We start from the raw sequence: 16602 nt of genomic DNA on the forward strand, positions 1-16602 counted from the left end.
CCCACTCCCTCATTTCCCCCCCCCACTCCCTCATTTCCCCCCCCCACTCCCTCAACCCCCAGCCACTCACCCATCTCCCCCCCCAACCCCCGTGTCTGGGTGTAGTGTGCGGGGGGGTGGGGTGGGGTGGGGGATGGTGCTGACTGACCGCCCTCAGCCTCAGGTGTTGTCAATGAGCATCAAGGGCCCGCGGCCCGGGGGACACTCACTGGCCCGGCCCGGCCCGGCCCGCCCGACACTCCCATAAATAGGGGAGGCCCGAGCTACGTCCTTGTTGCAAAACGTCTTGGTTTAAAGGAAAATTATTTCACACACCCCCGTCCCCTCCCCACCGTTGTGTTGGAGTTTGATTTTTTTTTGTTGTGTTGGTGTCGAGCTGTGTATCCGGGAAGGTGACTCCATGGCTTTCTCACTGGTAAGGAGCCCTTTCCGGAGGGGAGCTACCTCCCTCTCAGGACAAGGAGGAGGGGAGCTGCAGACTGTGCTGGGGGTTACTTCAGAGGAATCCTTGGAAACTGGGGACAGAAAATAAATCTGAATTAAACTGCCATGTTTTCTCCTCCCTACCGCTGCAGGGTAGTTACCGTGCATTTTGCATCATGTTCCTTTCCAACTTTCCAGGGGCTCGTGTAATGTATTTGCTTGCATGTTTTTGTAAAAAATGTTGCTTAATGACCTCTTTACTTCCCTCCCCGCTCGCGAGGTGCTGTCTCGCCTGATTTAAAAAAAGCGGAGACTGCAGCTGTTTTTGCATGAAACAAAGCTGGCGACAGTAAAATCCTCTCGTTTTTGCTAAAATCGCTTTTTAAAAATATGTTTCTGTAGCTTATCATTTGTCACGCAGCGCCTTGTTTTTATTTGTCCAAGCTACTAGCAGCTTAAAGCTAACAAGGGCACACAATTTTGACCCATGCGTATCTTTTATTCCAAAAGTCTTAAGCGAATCCGTGTTATTGTACACCTGAATTTTGTACAACTCTGCAGAGCTGCCCATTGTAAAAGTCGAGTCGCTGCTTACTGTGCATGTTATTTCTTTGCAATGCATCCGACTTAAATGTACGAGCGAAGGGTTTTTGTTTTATGTTGCTTAAATATCCGCAGGAAAAAGGAGGCGTAGTCGTTCATGGTGAGCAAGGGTGGTTTAGAATTGCTTGTGTGCAATACGTTTTTTTTTTATGCATGCAGCAAAAAAGACAGCGTTGTGACCGAGAAAGGTTGCAACATTGAGGTAGCTCTATTCGGCTGCAGGGTGCATCAGTCTGGCTTGACTTTGCCCGGGACTGCACGTGGAGGAGGGCGGGACGGGGCGGCGCGAGCGGCCGCACATGTGCGTTTGTTTACCAGCCCAGAGAGGACCCGTTCAAATCCCTTGGAGCAGGAGGGGGGGGGTAACAGCAAGGCAGTGGAGGAATAGGAGTACACACCACTGTTAGTGACCAGAGTTTCACTGCGTATCGCCACCTGTACTTTTTTCAAGTAGTGCTTCGGTCCAAGGGCAGACCTGATCTCTATCCAGCCCTTTTATGCCGACCGCTCTTCATCCGCTCACCCCTTCTGCAATGGTTGGAAGAACCACCCGTGTGACTGGGGGTGGGATCCCCGTGGTGATGTGCCCCGATTGGTAGTATCGCCGTGATTGACGGGCAGAACAGCGAATCGGGCGTTGGCGGGTACTGGAGAGGGTGGGGGGAGCGGTGTAGTCCGGCGGGTTCAGTTCAGTCGGGACTTAGACGGCGGACAGTGAAGCAGGGTGGTGGGTGGAGAAAGTGGTGGGAGTAACCGTGTGTTACTGGTACCAGTGGGAGGGGGAAGAAAGGAAAAAACAATTTTAAGTGACTTCGGATTAACGGTAACGGGAATGAACGGGGACGTACCCAAAACACGGTGTGAACGCGGTCGGGGGTGGGGAGAAGAGTTGCGAGCATTTAAGGGCTGATTCGCTTTAGTTCGGACGATGGAATATCGAAAGATAAGGATATTGTGGGGTAACGGCCCGAAGTATGGGCGGGAATGTTTCGAGGCCCCGAACCCTCCGGTTGAGGGGGGGGGTTGTCAGTGGGTGATGGGGATGGAGTTTCCCCGCCCCTCCCCCACTCTATCCTCAGGTGCCAGTGCGCACGCGTGTCGCCCAGTGACCGCAGTTGGCCGGTGTGCGCATGCGCGCCAGCTTGCACGACCGTGAATGCACGGCTGCTCCCACTCCTTTCCCAGGGTGTCTTCCTCGCTTCACACAACCGTGGGTTGCCATGGAAAAAGTGAGGAGTGCGGCTACTGGAGATCAGTAAAACGTGTGTCGCTGTAAAAGCACAGCAGGCCACGCAGCATCTGAGGGGCAGGAGAGTGGACGTTTCGAGTATACAGTTCATCAGGACTGTTGCTCGTAACGTCGACTCTCTTGCTCTTCGGATGTTGCATGACCTCTGTTTCTACAGCACCACACTTTTGACAAGGATTGTCATTGTCAAGGCCACCCACTTTTTTTTTTATTGCACAACCCTTCAAACTTCAGCTCTGTAGCTGTCCCACTAAGCCAGCCATGCTGATGGAGGTCTAGAGTTTAAGCATGGCAGACTAGTTAAGGATGGCCCAATGCTTCCCCAAAGGATGTTGGTATGGGTTTTAGTTGTGCATTGGTAACTGGTCAAGTCCAGGTTACTGATTCTGTTCAAATTTTGCCACCTCAATAGTACTTTTGCTGCTTTCACTAGTTTCTGCATCATAATAGTTCTGACCCAATGATGGGAATTCCAATACTTTACTAAGTTAGGTTGTGATCCTTGTCCTCTAGGTTGTGATTTAAAAAGATCCTGAAGAAAGAATGCATTCCCTCATTTTTACATTCCACCAGTCCTTGTGTGAAAGGTTTGGACACCAACCTGTTGGACAACTATCTCAATACCACCACCTCCTGCTCCCTATCCCCCACACAATGTAATCATTTGCAAGTAAATGACATGTTTCTGTAAATTATGATAAGGTGTCTCCTTAAGTATCGTTTCTCAGGCTTGATAATAAAGGCAGATTTTTGTATTCAGTCTTTGCATTAGGTTTTTTGGAAGTTTTCATCCTTTTTTTTTCTAGTACTCTTTTTTTTTCTTATTGTCATTGGCTGGCTAGATAACAGCTTGTAGGTTGACAACACTAGTTTAATTCCCATTCAGCATGTGGTAAACTTAGCTTTCTCCTTGCTCCATTGCTGGGAGTGAATGGCAGCAGCAGGCCAGTACTTAAAACTACTGAGAAAGATGAGGCTAAACAGGCCATGAATTAAGTATCTGCCTTTAGGATCAAGCACTTGTGGAATGGAACTGGTTTTCATGGAAATCTCTTTTCCCCCCCTCCAGAACAACGAGATTGGCCGAGGTCAAGATTGCTGGGATGTGCCTACTTCTACAGAAAGCCCAGCCTTGTCTACCTGCAGGAATGCTGACATCTTCCGTAGAATAAACGCTATGTTAGACAACTCTTTGGATTTCACAGGCGTCTGTACTACTCCTGTCACCAAGGGCCAAAGGGAGAATGTGGGAGGTAATGGATTTGATAGGAAAAGTAATAGTAGAAATTCTCTAACTTCTGGTCCAGAAGTCAGCAGGGCATTGTCATAATTTCAATATCCACTCTTTAAATTGAAATTCAAATGTATTCCATCCACACTGCTTTCATGTTATACAACATTCCTAAAGTGCTTTATGGGAGCTTGAGTATATGGAGAGGACAGCATGATTTGATAATTTTGTAAAGGGATATGAAAATGATTGAATATCTGCTTGATCAGCAGTTTAAATCCTCTGGAGCGGTTAGGGAAGAATTTCAAAGCTTGGAACAAAGGTAGCTGAAAGAACCAGTAGTGGTGGTCTAATTTTTTTGTTTTTATGAAATGAATCTGTAAAAGCTTAAACTGGAGATGTGTAGAGAATGATGTAAAGACAGGAGTGGGTTAGTTTTCGGGGGCGGGGAAGAGGGAAGGAATTGCCATCAATGGCTGGATCTTTCCGTACAGTTATGGCTACCAAAGTAACAATTTTAATGTTGTAAGAATTGCCCTCCCTCCCCTCCACCCCCACCCCACCAAAAGTAATGGGAGAAAGGTGAGACAACCACTCTACCCATGATGTTTCGTCCTCTAGTCAACTAGAATATCATGCTTTATTGTGAGTGCTGTTTATTACTGTAGTGACTGAACATGGTGTGAATTAAAATTTATCCTTTTGGTTTTGTTGTAATATCTTGGTTTGTGCTGACCCATTTAATTTTTACTTTTTTTGTAACCATCAGATTAACTACTTTCGACCTGTCTGCATAAGCAAATGTTGTCTACTTCCCATGAAATGGGGTAAATATTTTAGCAGTGGTGATTGGATAAATCCTGTCTGATACATTGAGAGGATGCTGACTCTAAATTAGTTTCCATACTAGTGCCTCCCTATAATTCCTGTACACTGTCTATTTTTACAAAATTGTTGCTTGAGATCAAGTGTACTGTTTGTGCACCCCCTTTAAAGGGGACTCTTTAATCACAGTAATGTTGCATTTAGATTCTGTGGAATCCCTACTGTCTTAAAGCATGCTACTGAGACCACACTGACCTCTGAAGGCCATCCCACCCAGACCCTTGCCCTTAGCCCAGTCCCTGTAACCCTGCATTTCCCCTGGCTAATCCATATAGCTTGCACATGTGTGGGCTCTGAGCAATTTAACATGGCCAGTCCACCTAATCTGCACATCTTTGGACTTCAGGAGGAAAAACACAGGCACAGGGAGACCTGTGCAAACCCCACGCAGTCATCTACGGGTGGAATTGAGCCTGGGTCCCTAGTGCTGTAAGGCTCATTGTAAAAATGAGTACACTAGCAATTACAACAAAACTTCAATTTGTAAAATTAACATGACAATTAAGTTGGTGCTCTGTCCACCTTAATTTCAGTTAATTTTAAAGGAAACTTTGACTAAAACTGCAACAGTTCACAATACTAGGAAATATCTCCTGTCTCTATTTCAATTCTGCATTTTATCCAGCTTCAGACACTATATTTCCAGAAACGAGTGAAGTATATCCTGTGAATCCTCTTTCTGGTAAGACATTTGTAATATGTATTAGTATGTCTGTTCCTGTAACTGAAATCTATTGACTTTACTATCCCTTTACTCTGTTTCTTGGTAAACAGATGCTAGTTTATTCACACCCATGAAAGAAAAGTGGTAAATATCCTATATATCTTTAATTGAACTTGACGGAAATAAGTTTTTTAACTGTTGGAAGTCTGAAAATAATCCTTTGGTTATAATAGACTTGAAGGCTAGCAAATGGAAGTATTTATAAATCCCTCTATCCTAACACTAAAATTAATATTGCAAATAACCAACAGATGGCTGGGGTAATACTTCACATTTTAAGGCTCTGGGCTGTAACAGATGAAAATAACAGCCGACTAAAATCAACACAAATCAAACCTTGATTAAAAGTCAACTAATGGGCCAGAGTAAAGGATAAGTACTCTGGCATTAATGAATACTATTGCAATACATCGACATCTTTTGCTCTTTCTAGCTGTAGTGAAGTTTGAGAACAACTGTTATTCTTGACTCTCTAGGACAAGTCAGCAGACTATACTTAACATCTGAATGTTATGTCTCAAACATTACTGAGTTGAGTACAAGTTAAAATAAACAAATATAAACCCAGGATGAATGTTGGAAACCTGTAACCAAAAGATTCTGGAGAATGCCAACAGGTCTGGCAGCATCTGAAGAAATGTTTCAAGTCTGGTGACCCTCTTAGAGTGGATGTTAGCTGAGTTAGTGAGAACAAAGGGTTAAGCAAACAAATTGCTACGATCTCCCTTGGCTCAGCAGCAAAGTGTTGCTAACAAGAGGAGCAGCCCATACAGGAGAAGCTGTAGGGATTAGTCAAAAGGAGTGCAAAGGGTGTTCATGTTCTGAAATGAGTAACGCTCCATGTTCAGTCCTAAAGCTGTAAGGTGACAAAGCAGAACATCAAGTGTTCCTATAGCTTGTATTGAGCCTTGCTGGTGCACTCCAGTGGACTGGAGCCAAAAAATGTTAGCATGATATGTTGAAGTAGTCATTTTTACAGACCATGGTCAACCAGTTTTAGTCTTGCCAAATAACTTCAATGCCCTTTCCTGTAATCTTCTCTAGCACTTTAGTTGTGTTAAGTACAATATGGTTGCTATTAGCCATGTTTGAACAATCATGTGGATTGTGACCTGAATCTTGAAGGGTACCAGACATTTTAGGAAAGTAGGAAGGATGACTCTTGTATTACAACAACAGGATGACCCTGGAATCCATTTAGGAGAAATGCCAAAGGAAAGGAATCACTTGGAGTAATGCATAGCCCCTCTGTAACCACATGACAGGTGGACCGAAAAGGAAGAAATAATGGTTTGTCAGAAAGGCGCAAGGGAAGTTTTGATCTTAATGTATACTTAAATTAGATAAGTGATTTGGGGACAGGTTTATAAGTGTTTTTAGGGTAGCTTGTTAGATCATATCCTCTTGAATTGGCAAAGAGGGCTGGATATAGCAAATCTGGTATTTCTGAACAAAATGGGATTATAAATGATTTCAAAAGTGCATATGGTAGTTGTGATCATAATTGAATTTTACATTGAGTTTAAGGGAGAGAGGAGTGGTTCAAAACAGTATTTGAAATGTTTAAATGAAGGCACAAAAGCAGTTGGTTAAAATTAGGCTGAACGATGGATTGTTTAAGGACAGTAATAGATCTAAGGGAATATTTCATGTGGACATTCCTAATGTTGGTAGGTATGTATACTAAGTGGCAAAATTATGCAATACGTTAGTATACCAAACTTCAAGACAGTTGGAGGGCGAGGTGTATGTAATGGCCATCACTGCCTTAGTATACTGGAGAAGCTGAAAGGTCTAAAGTGGATAAAATCACCTGAGGTAGATTAGTTTTTACCCCAGAGTTCTGAAGGAGATAGCTGAGGAAATTGTGGAAGCACTGGTGGTGATCTTTCAGGTCTAATGAGTCAGTGTTCTGGGGGACTGGAAAATGGCTAGGTTTCCCTGAGAAAGAGCAGGCCATAGACTAGAAATCATAGGCCAATTAGCCTGATCTCAAGAATAGAGGCCTAAATTATTTTCTAAATGGGACAGGTTGCAAAAATCTGAAGTGCAAAGGGACTTGGGAGTCCAATTTCAGTTAACAATGCAGGTTCACTTTGCACTTGCATTCATTGCTACTGGCACAGTGGTTAGCACTGCTGCCTCAGTGCCAGAGACCTGGGTTCAATTCCCACCTCAGGCGACTTACTGACTGTGCAAACTCCACACATTCTCCCCGGGTCTGCGTGGGTTTCCTCCAGGTGCTCCGGTTTCCTCCCACAGTCCAAAAATGTGCAGGTTAGGTGAATTGGCCATGCTAAATTGCCCATAGTGTTAGGTGAGAGGGTAAATGTAGGGGAATGGGTCTGGGTGGGTTGTGCTTCGGTGGGTCAGTGTGGACTTGTTGGGCTGAAGGGTCTGTTTCCACACTAAGTAATCTAATCTTAAAAAAAAAATTAGCATTTGTTTTGAGGGCTAGATTACAAGAGCAGCTATGTACGGTTGTAAGGCTCTGGTGAGACCACCTTTGGAATATTGAGGGCTTGTATTTGCTGGCCTTGGGGTACAGAGGGCAATTACAAAAATCTTGGAGATGAAGGTCTTCTCATGAGCTATTGAGGACTGTGGGCCTATCTTTCAAAGGATGTGTGGGATTTGATTGAAACTTACAGAATACAGGAGGCTCGGTAGAGTGGATGCAGAGAAGACATTATTATCTCTATAGTAGGAGAGATAAGGAACTGAGGGCACAGCTTCAATGAAGGATGACTCATGACATGCTAGCCAGGTCATGAATTTGTGGCAGTTACTGCTGCAGGGCTATGGAGGTCAAGCCAATGAGTTTCTATACCAGAATAGGTTCTTGATTTTAGTAAGGGGATCAAGGGTTGCAAGGAGAAGACAAGAGAATAGGGTTGAGAAACTGATCAGCCATGATCCAGTATTGGAGTAGACCTTGCTGGGCTGAATGGCCTAATTCTGCTCCTAGATCTAAGTATTAACTTGAACTGTTATGATTAGTATTAATCTCAAACACCAAGAAAGAAAGCTTGGTTCAAAGACATGGCAGATTAGAAAACTGGATTGAACATGAAAAGCATCTCTAAAAAGGAGAAATTGAAATGTGAGCTAGCCAGAAATGAAAATATTATTACTTCTAAAGTGGTCTTATTTACCTAACCAGTGTGCACTCTTCACTTTAGAAAGTGAAGCAGGAGACTTTAATGGGTGAGCATAGTTTTCACACAGGTCTTCTATATAGTAACAATATTTTTGAAGCCGTTCTAAATTAGAAATGGAAAGCCAGGCCTTCTACCTCTACCACCAGAGAAGTAGCACGGAGTAAATCTTCAGATGCAGTGTCCCAAGTCCTGAGACCGATCCTTAGTTGTAGTTTGGAAAATTGAAACCAATCTCTCAACATTCCTTGATTTTTGGGACCGTGTTTTCCATCTGGAAGATGGTGAGTATAACACCATTCAAAATGGGAGGGAGAGGAAGTAGGATGTGTTTGGATACAAGATATGGTTGGTGAACTTGCTGATGACCAAAATAGGAAAGTTGTGAACAGAGCTGGAGTTTACTAGGTGTTAGATCAAGTGGGCAAAGGTCTGGCAAATGGAGGAAAGTATCCAGTCTTCCATTTTTTGGCTGGAAGAATAAAGAAGCATATCTTATGGTGAGATTGCAGAACTCTGAAGCAGGAGAATGAGATGTACTGGTGCATGAATCATGACTTAATATGCAAGTACATAAGTAATTGGGCAAGTGGACAGAATGTTGTCTGTTGCAAGAGGAACTTAATGTTAAAATTAGTGTTCATGCTTTAGTTTCTTGGTTAGACAGCATCTGAATGGTGATTCCCTTGAAGGATGTAAATGCTTTGGAGCAATGTTCCCTCAAATCTCTTCTATTCATTTTTTGGTTTGAAGCTATAAACAAAGTCGAAAACACCCTTTTGGACTGACAGCATTTTTGCTTAAAGGCACAAAAGCTGGTTTTTGTTAGTGAGGCCAGGCTTAGAAGTTGATTGCAGGTTGGTTTTTGATCAAAAATTTCTACATTGAGACTGGAGTGGGGGAAAGCAGTATGCTTAACCAGATAAGTGGATGTTGGGCTATTGAAGTCCACAACTGGAAACCTATGCTGCCAGTCTGGGAGGGACCATGATCTTCCCCAGGAGGGACTAGGAGGAGTCATCTAGCTGTTTCTACAGCTAGAATATTTGAAAGCATCTTGGCTAACCTCTCCTTATCAGCCTCTGGTAGTTCAGAATATAAACTAAATTTCATGTTTTGAGACTTTCTCCGTGAACTGAGAGGTGGCCATTTTTTCTCAAAGCAAGCAAGAAACCATTTTTCCTGAGGAACAATGCACTGACTACTCGAGCAATCTTGCCAGATTGTTCTTATTTAACCGTTAAGCTTTTTGTCTTGTGTGAATGGGTCTGGGGAAAAAACAATGGGTTAATCATAGATATTAAGTTACTTACTTTTGTTCAACTGAAGTTATTAGTTATCTTTTGATTTAATCTGCAGATTCACCTTCTTAATTCTTCTTCAAAGTTTGGGAACCATTGTGGTCACTTTTTTGCAGGGCTTCAAGTTTTAATTTTATGGTGTTGCAAAAAACAGCTGGCAATGCTGTTTTCTTTTCTTTTTGTTTAAAGACAACAGTTCTTGGTCTCCATCTTGCAACAGCCAAGACCTCATTATTTAGATTCCCTCCAATACAGAAAAGGCCCTTGGCCCCACAAGTCCACACTGACCCTGCAAAGAGCAACCCATCCAGCCTCATTCCCCTACCTATATTTCCCTCTGACTAATGCACGTATATCTGTGGGTAATTGAGCATGGCCAGTTCACTTGATCTGCACATCTTTGGACTGTGGGTAGAAACCCACACAGATTCAGAAAATTGAACATAGGTCCCTGGCACTGAGGCAGCAGTGCTAACCACTGAGCTACCATGCTGTCCTTCTAGTGGCAGCAAAAATTAGGAGGACCAAAGCTTCAAGGAGGATTTGAGACTTCCCTCAAATGGGAGCTTTATCTTGAGGAATCTCTGGGCAGATGAGGCTTCTATCCCCTGGAATAGAGTCGTGGTGACTTGATTAAAACATCTCAAATCATGAGGGACCTCAACAGGATAAATATGTCAAGAATGTCTCCTTGTGGGAGAATCTAGATGTCAGGGTTTCTTCTATTTTTAAAATAGAACAAGGATATGGTTTGCTAGACATCTAAGAACGGTCTTGCTAAAAACTTAGTGGAAGCAGAGACTTCTCATATTAAAGCAGAATTTCTTAGTGAGCAAGGAGTTGAAATATTGTCAAGTTGGTGTGAACATAGTTGAGGTTACAGTCAGATCAGCAATATTTAATTGGTGAATGCTCAGCTAATGACCTACTTCTGCTCCTAATTTTATGTTCAAATGTTGATGAGGAATGTGCAGCATTTTGCTGTTGGCTGCTAAAATGTGCAGTGTCACAAGTTTCTGCAATCAGTCCTAGGTTTAGCAATAATTGAAAACAGATTAAGTTCTTATGCAAAAATAGTGTCTCCACCTGAGCTAGAGGTCCTGATTCAAGTTCCACCTGTTCCAGTGTAATGTTTTCTGCCCAACTTGTTCAAAGATATCTTAGGCTGGGGAAATTTGACTTATAGGTTGGGAGTGAGAATGAGCCTTCTAAGGATTTGTTTGCCCTATTCTTGAAGGTGGGGGACGGCTGAGGTTGTGAACTGATGATTGCTCCATGGTAGAATCAGGTTCCCACAGACCAGGTTTTAGATTTTGCTTTCATAACCTGAATGCAGTGCCTTATGTTGACCATCAAGACACAAGGTAGGGTCCAGTCAAAATTTAAGGGTGTTGAAATCAGCCAATTGATACATCCAATCACTTGCAATTAATACTTACTATGTGCCTTCTCCCATTTCCTTACATAACTGCATGACTTCTAGCTCACCTTTTAAATTACTAATCCTACTGCCTCTATCATAGTGTATTTTTGCTGGAGCAAAGTTAGCTGTTTTGAGTTGTTATATAATTCAACAGTAGACTGTAGCACTTGATTTTGCATTTGATTCTTCATAACATGCATTCAGCCTTGCCTAAACAGACATAAGGATTTGTATGTTTTGGTACTAGTGTGTTAAGGTGCTAAAATGATTTGGGTTGAATCAGTATTTATGCATTGAGGAACCTTGGCTTTTTGGAAGTCTTTGGCATTATTTCCAATAACTCTATCCATGCCATCTGAACTGACCACTCTACTCAATTCACTGGCTTTACTGAATATTTACTGTTGAGTTGTGATATTTAAACAACTGTAATTAGGGTTTGAATCACTAACAGTTAACTGCTAAATCTCTTCAATCTTAAGGCTAATGGAGGTCCTAGAATAAAATCTGGAATTTCACTTAATAGCAGCTATTTTGAGCTTTTAAAAGACCTTGTATTAAGATTTTTAATTAGGGACTGAAGTGAGAACTTTGCAGTGGTCTTTTAAAAACAGCATCTGCTATTTGATCAGCCATATTTGATTGCAGACAATTGGGAGTCACAGGGTTGTGTACTGATGCAGCTGAGTGGCAACCATGTTTTAAACATAGTTTTTTTAGATTACATTACATTAGTGTGGAAACAGGCCCTTCGGCCCAACAAGTCCACACCGACCCGCCGAAGCGTAACCCACCCATACCCCTACATTTACCCCTTACCTAACACTAGGTGCAATTTAGCATGGCCAATTCACCTGACCTGCACATCTTTGGACTGTGGGAGGAAACCGGAGCACCCGGAGGAAACCCACGCAGACACGGGGAGAACGTGCAAACTCCACACAGTCGCCTGAGGCGGGGATTGAACCCGGGTCTCTGGCGCTGTGAGGCAGCAGTGCTAACCACTGTGCCAATGTGCTGCCCAACTCTAGAGTGGTCAGTTCAGATGGCATGGATAGAGTTCTTGGGCAACTGAAAAGCTGTGGGGCTAGGAACAATGGGGAGAAGTGTTTTGGATCTTGACAGTTTCTCTGTTCTCAGCAGTAAAATTCTCACTTTGAACTTGAAGGAAGAATTTCCTTTTTTTTTTCAATCTAAGTAATTTTTAAGCGAAGTAGTCGAAGAATTATCTCCCCTTTTTTTGTCTCAGACTGATGTAAGCAAACAATAAAGTGATTACTTGACCAGCACAGGTTTTTTTACCTTAAGCTATGAATAGGAATGACTAAACTGTCTTCCAGCTTTCAACCGTAACTGACTTGTCCCTGTCTGTTTGCCTAGGTTTCGGGTGAGAGGGAAAGAGGAGACCTAAGGGGCAACTTTTTCACGCAGCAGGTGGTGCATGTATGGAATGAGCTGCAAGAGGAAGTGGCAGCTAGTACAATTCTAACATTTAGAAGGCATCTGGATGGGTATATGAACATGAAGGGTTTGGAGCAATATGGGCTGGCTGCTGGCATGTAGGGCTTGACTAGGTTGGGATATCTGATCACATGACAAGTTGGACCAAAGGGTCTGTTTCCATGCTGTACATCTGACTCTATAATTAGTTAAACGCTACTTAGTGCTGTACTCAAAACTAATTTGAGGCAGAGTTCTTATTGCAAAACAACTTCACTGCAACTACTCAGTCTTTGACTAGTCTCATCCCTTTTTATTTTAGATTAACTTGACTTTTCTGGCCTGAATACTATTTTGGCAAATTAGCTTTAATTACCTAATTCCAGGATCAACCTTGAACCCATGTCACTTTTGTTAAAACTAACATTTAGAACCGGGCAGGCTATGCAATATTCTGATCAGTGACACATTTAATTGCAAAGGAAGCTTACATCTTTATGCATGGCTGAATTGGATAGTTTCTCTATTGGCTGTCATTTTGTGTAAAAAGGTTTTGAGAAGATTTGTAGCTCAGGTTGATGTTTTGGATGTAGGTTTGATTGCTGAGCTGGAAGGTTCACTTCCAGACATTTCATTACCCTACTAGTAACCTCTTCAGTGGGCCTCAGGCAAAGCAATACTGAAAATTCCTGCTTTCTATTTATCTGTTTGGGTTTCTTTGGGTTGGTGATGGGAATGAACCTTCCAGCTCCATGTGCAAACCTACATCCAAAAGCTGTTGTATTTTATGCATCTAATGGACAAACTGCAAGACAGTGGTACAAACTCTTGGATTTCAGTAAGGCTTTAAGACTGGGAAGTAATTGTCTTGTGGTATTATTGCTAGATTTATATTAATACAGAGACACTCGTGATATTCTGGGGACCTGAATTCAAATCCTGCTATTGCAGATGATGGAATTTGAATTCAATAACCCGGAATTAAGGGCTAATGGCTTTTTAAATGTACAATTGACAGTCGAAGTCATCTCATTCACAAATGTGAACTATGCAAATAAACTGTCATGCATTTCTCATTTGGCCTATGTTTGCTCCAGATCCACAAGTGGTTGACTTCTGATGGAGATGAGCAATAAATGCTGGCCAAGCCTGTGACAATCATATCCTGCAAATAAGTTTTTCTTTAACGTGACGCCTCCTGTATAACCAACCTCTAATTCTTTAGATTTCGCTGAAATGGGTATGACAAACTGGCATGAATATCCTGTCTTGAAGCTAGAATAAACTTGTCCTGAGTGTTTTATGGTGGCTAAATATTTTCAAGTACAGTCTATTAGAGCAAGATTACTTGAGCAAAATGATAAAACAAATTTTTGGTTAGAGATGAATATTAGCTAGGGCACTCTACAATTAGAACTAAATTGCAAGGAGTAAATGAGACTTTTTACCAAAATAAACCTCCTTCAATACAGCAGTATTGCCTTAATTGATATAGATTCTTATTTGCCTGGGTGGCATAAAACTGCAATCCTTTTGACCTTGACAGCTGAAGAAAAGACTACACAGCCAATCATTTACCTATTGAGACTTCTTCTATCTCGTCATAGAATCCCTACAGTCGTTCAACATCTTTTGGTTCTTGTCTAAGCATGTGAACTGATTGCTGCCTCCAAGTGGATCTATAATGGCAAGTGGAGGGCCAAATCTAAGGCATCTTTATCAAAACAGCATTGTGACGTTTACTCTGCATTTATCTTGAAAGCTTTGCCACCTTCAGAAACAGATCCATGGAGATGGTAAAGCTGTTTTGTTGAGCTAAACCAATTGATTTGCAAAACAAGTGGCTTAAGATACTCGTGGAAATGATCTGATTCCAACCTTGCAGCACTAAATGAAGTGCTTTTTGCAATGAGGCATTTTCAAATCTACTAAAACTAGTGATTTATTAGTAAACAAAATTGCTGGTCTGAGAATGCTCATAGACCCATTCTAATGTAGTGCACCATTAATGAGAACGCCACCAACTTGAAACATCAAACCTTTTTAACCAGTTATCATCTGATTTAAGATTCAGGATGCTATGAATGAGGGAAAATATCCAATTGTCAGTAGCTACAAAAAAAGCTAGTGAACCTCTGTTCTGAATCAAAGTTAATTACAGCCTGTGTAAACTTTAACCTGCCTTGGATTGGGCTCCAGAAAATGGGGGTTTTTGGAGTCCAATATGAGATCATGCATAAGACCTTGCATGCCTCATTTCCAAGTTTTTAATGCCTGAAGGTTTTACTCGAGTTAATATTTGCATTGTAGAGGCAGATCTCCACTTTGTGGGGTAAGTGCTAAAGGGAGTATCTGACCTAGTCACTTGGTCAAAGCACAAGTTGTGACCTGTTTGTAGCACTGGCTGTGGTTAGCACTGCCTCAGTGCTAGGGACCTAGGTTTGATTCCATCCTTGGGTGACTGCAAATTCCATTGACTGTCTCCCTGTGTCTACATGAGTTTCTTCTGGTTCACTGACTTCCTCCCCACAGTCCAAAGATGTGCAGGTTAGGTGGGTTAGCCAAGGGAAATGCAGGGTACAGGGAGTTGGGTATGGGTCAGATCCTCTTTGAATCAATGCCAATCCTTCAATGGGCCAAGTGTCCTGTTTTGACGTGAAGCATGGCATCTCTACAATCAGTGCTTTGAAGAAAGGTGGAGAGACTGTGGGTAGCTAAGGATACTTCTAATGGCAGTCTTCAGATAGCTAAAGTTCCAAAGCAGTTCTCAACCATAAAGAGCAGTCCAATTCATACTTGCTTTTAGAAAAGTGTTACCATAAAGCTAAAGCATGGCTTTCAAGAGGGAGTAAATTTTTAATATCATTCTGAGGAGCTGCTGTGAAAGGTGTTGGAGCTGTGACTACATCAATTGTTATCCTTTAGAATGGCAGCAATGGCTGATGTTGCAATACCTCTATTACTTGCAATCACCCTGAGCATGGATCAGCTTCTAATTTTTAAGGAGTACAATATAATTAGAATCCACAGCCTGGTCTTCAGATCTTCAACTCCAGCACTGAAGTGCCTCAGCCAGCACTTGCTGTGTATATTATATCTGGATCTCGAGCTTCCACATGCTATAGCAACAATTAATTTAGAACAGAGATGTCAGGATGGAATTTGGATGCTAGGTGTATTAGTGAATTTTATAATCACTTGTGATAATGCCTCTGGCTCAAATTGAGTAATAAGGTAGACCAGGTAATCAACAGTATTCCCAATTTAGTGGAGTGTAGAGTACAAGAGCAAAGGGGTTATCACCCTTCATGAGCTGTCTCAGTTAGATTATTGAGTAATTCTCTGTCTCACCACAAAGATGTGAATGCATTGGAGAAGGAGCTTTAAAGCATGGTCTTGAGTCAGAGGTCAAGTTAAGACTAAGGGGAGGTTTGATGCAAGTTTGAGTGTCTATTGGACAGATGTTCCTGATGTAACTTTTGAGAAGTGTGCAAACAGCAGCATGTGGTTGGGTCTGGAATGCACTGTCTGGTAGGTAGTTTGAGGAGGTGTGGTGCATTGATTATTTCTGTTTGAATATCTTGTGCAGGGTTATCTTTTGGGGAGGGAGGAGAGAGAAGTGGCAAAGTTGAAAATGGTCAGGACCAGTACAAACAAGTCAAATGACCAATTCTGAATAGTCTTTGCGTAAGTTTTTTTTTATAAAAGCAACAATGTTGGTGACCCTCTTATCCTTTGGGTTTCTTGGCAGCAAATCCAGGCCATCTACCTTGACCACATCTGAGATTTAATGTGCTGTGAATGTTATCTAGAATCAATAGAAGGCAAATATATGATGGGTTTTGGGGCTCAAGTTGCATCTTCATACTAACAGGTTTTTCTGTTCAAACATCATAGTAGTTTAACTGCTTGCTAACTCATAGAGTAATATCGCATAGAAACAGGCCTTGCAGCCTCAACTGGTCCATACTGACCAAGGTGTACCCTCAGCTAGTTCCAATTGCCTGCACTTTATCCATATCTCCCCTCACCCTTCCATCCATGTACCTATCCAAATGTGTTTTAATTGTTACTGTACCTGCCCCAACCACTTTCTCTGGCAGCCCTTTCCATATATGCACTGCTTTCTGCGTGAAGAAGTTGCCCCTCAGGTGGTTCTTAAATC

General features: G+C 42.2%; 1 protein-coding gene across 3 annotated transcripts in view; it reads left to right on the forward strand.

The window, feature by feature from the left end:
• Positions 1 to 202: 202 nt before the first annotated feature.
• Positions 203 to 16602, forward strand: part of LOC122542598 (cytoplasmic polyadenylation element-binding protein 1-like) — a 115659-nt gene continuing 99259 nt past the window's right edge. The window contains exons 1-2 of one of the 3 annotated variants that reach the window (XM_043680548.1): positions 203 to 415; positions 3345 to 3528. In XM_043680548.1, the coding sequence (XP_043536483.1) occupies positions 401 to 415; positions 3345 to 3528 (199 nt within the window). In that variant the 5' untranslated portion in view covers positions 203 to 400. Of the gene's footprint in view, positions 416 to 1764; positions 1850 to 3344; positions 3529 to 16602 lie in introns of those variants that run through there. The other 2 variants (XM_043680550.1, XM_043680549.1) reach the window with 2 other exon arrangements.

The sequence above is a fragment of the Chiloscyllium plagiosum genome, chromosome 40, assembly GCF_004010195.1.
Source record: "Chiloscyllium plagiosum isolate BGI_BamShark_2017 chromosome 40, ASM401019v2, whole genome shotgun sequence".
Classification (NCBI taxonomy): Eukaryota; Metazoa; Chordata; class Chondrichthyes; order Orectolobiformes; family Hemiscylliidae; genus Chiloscyllium; species Chiloscyllium plagiosum.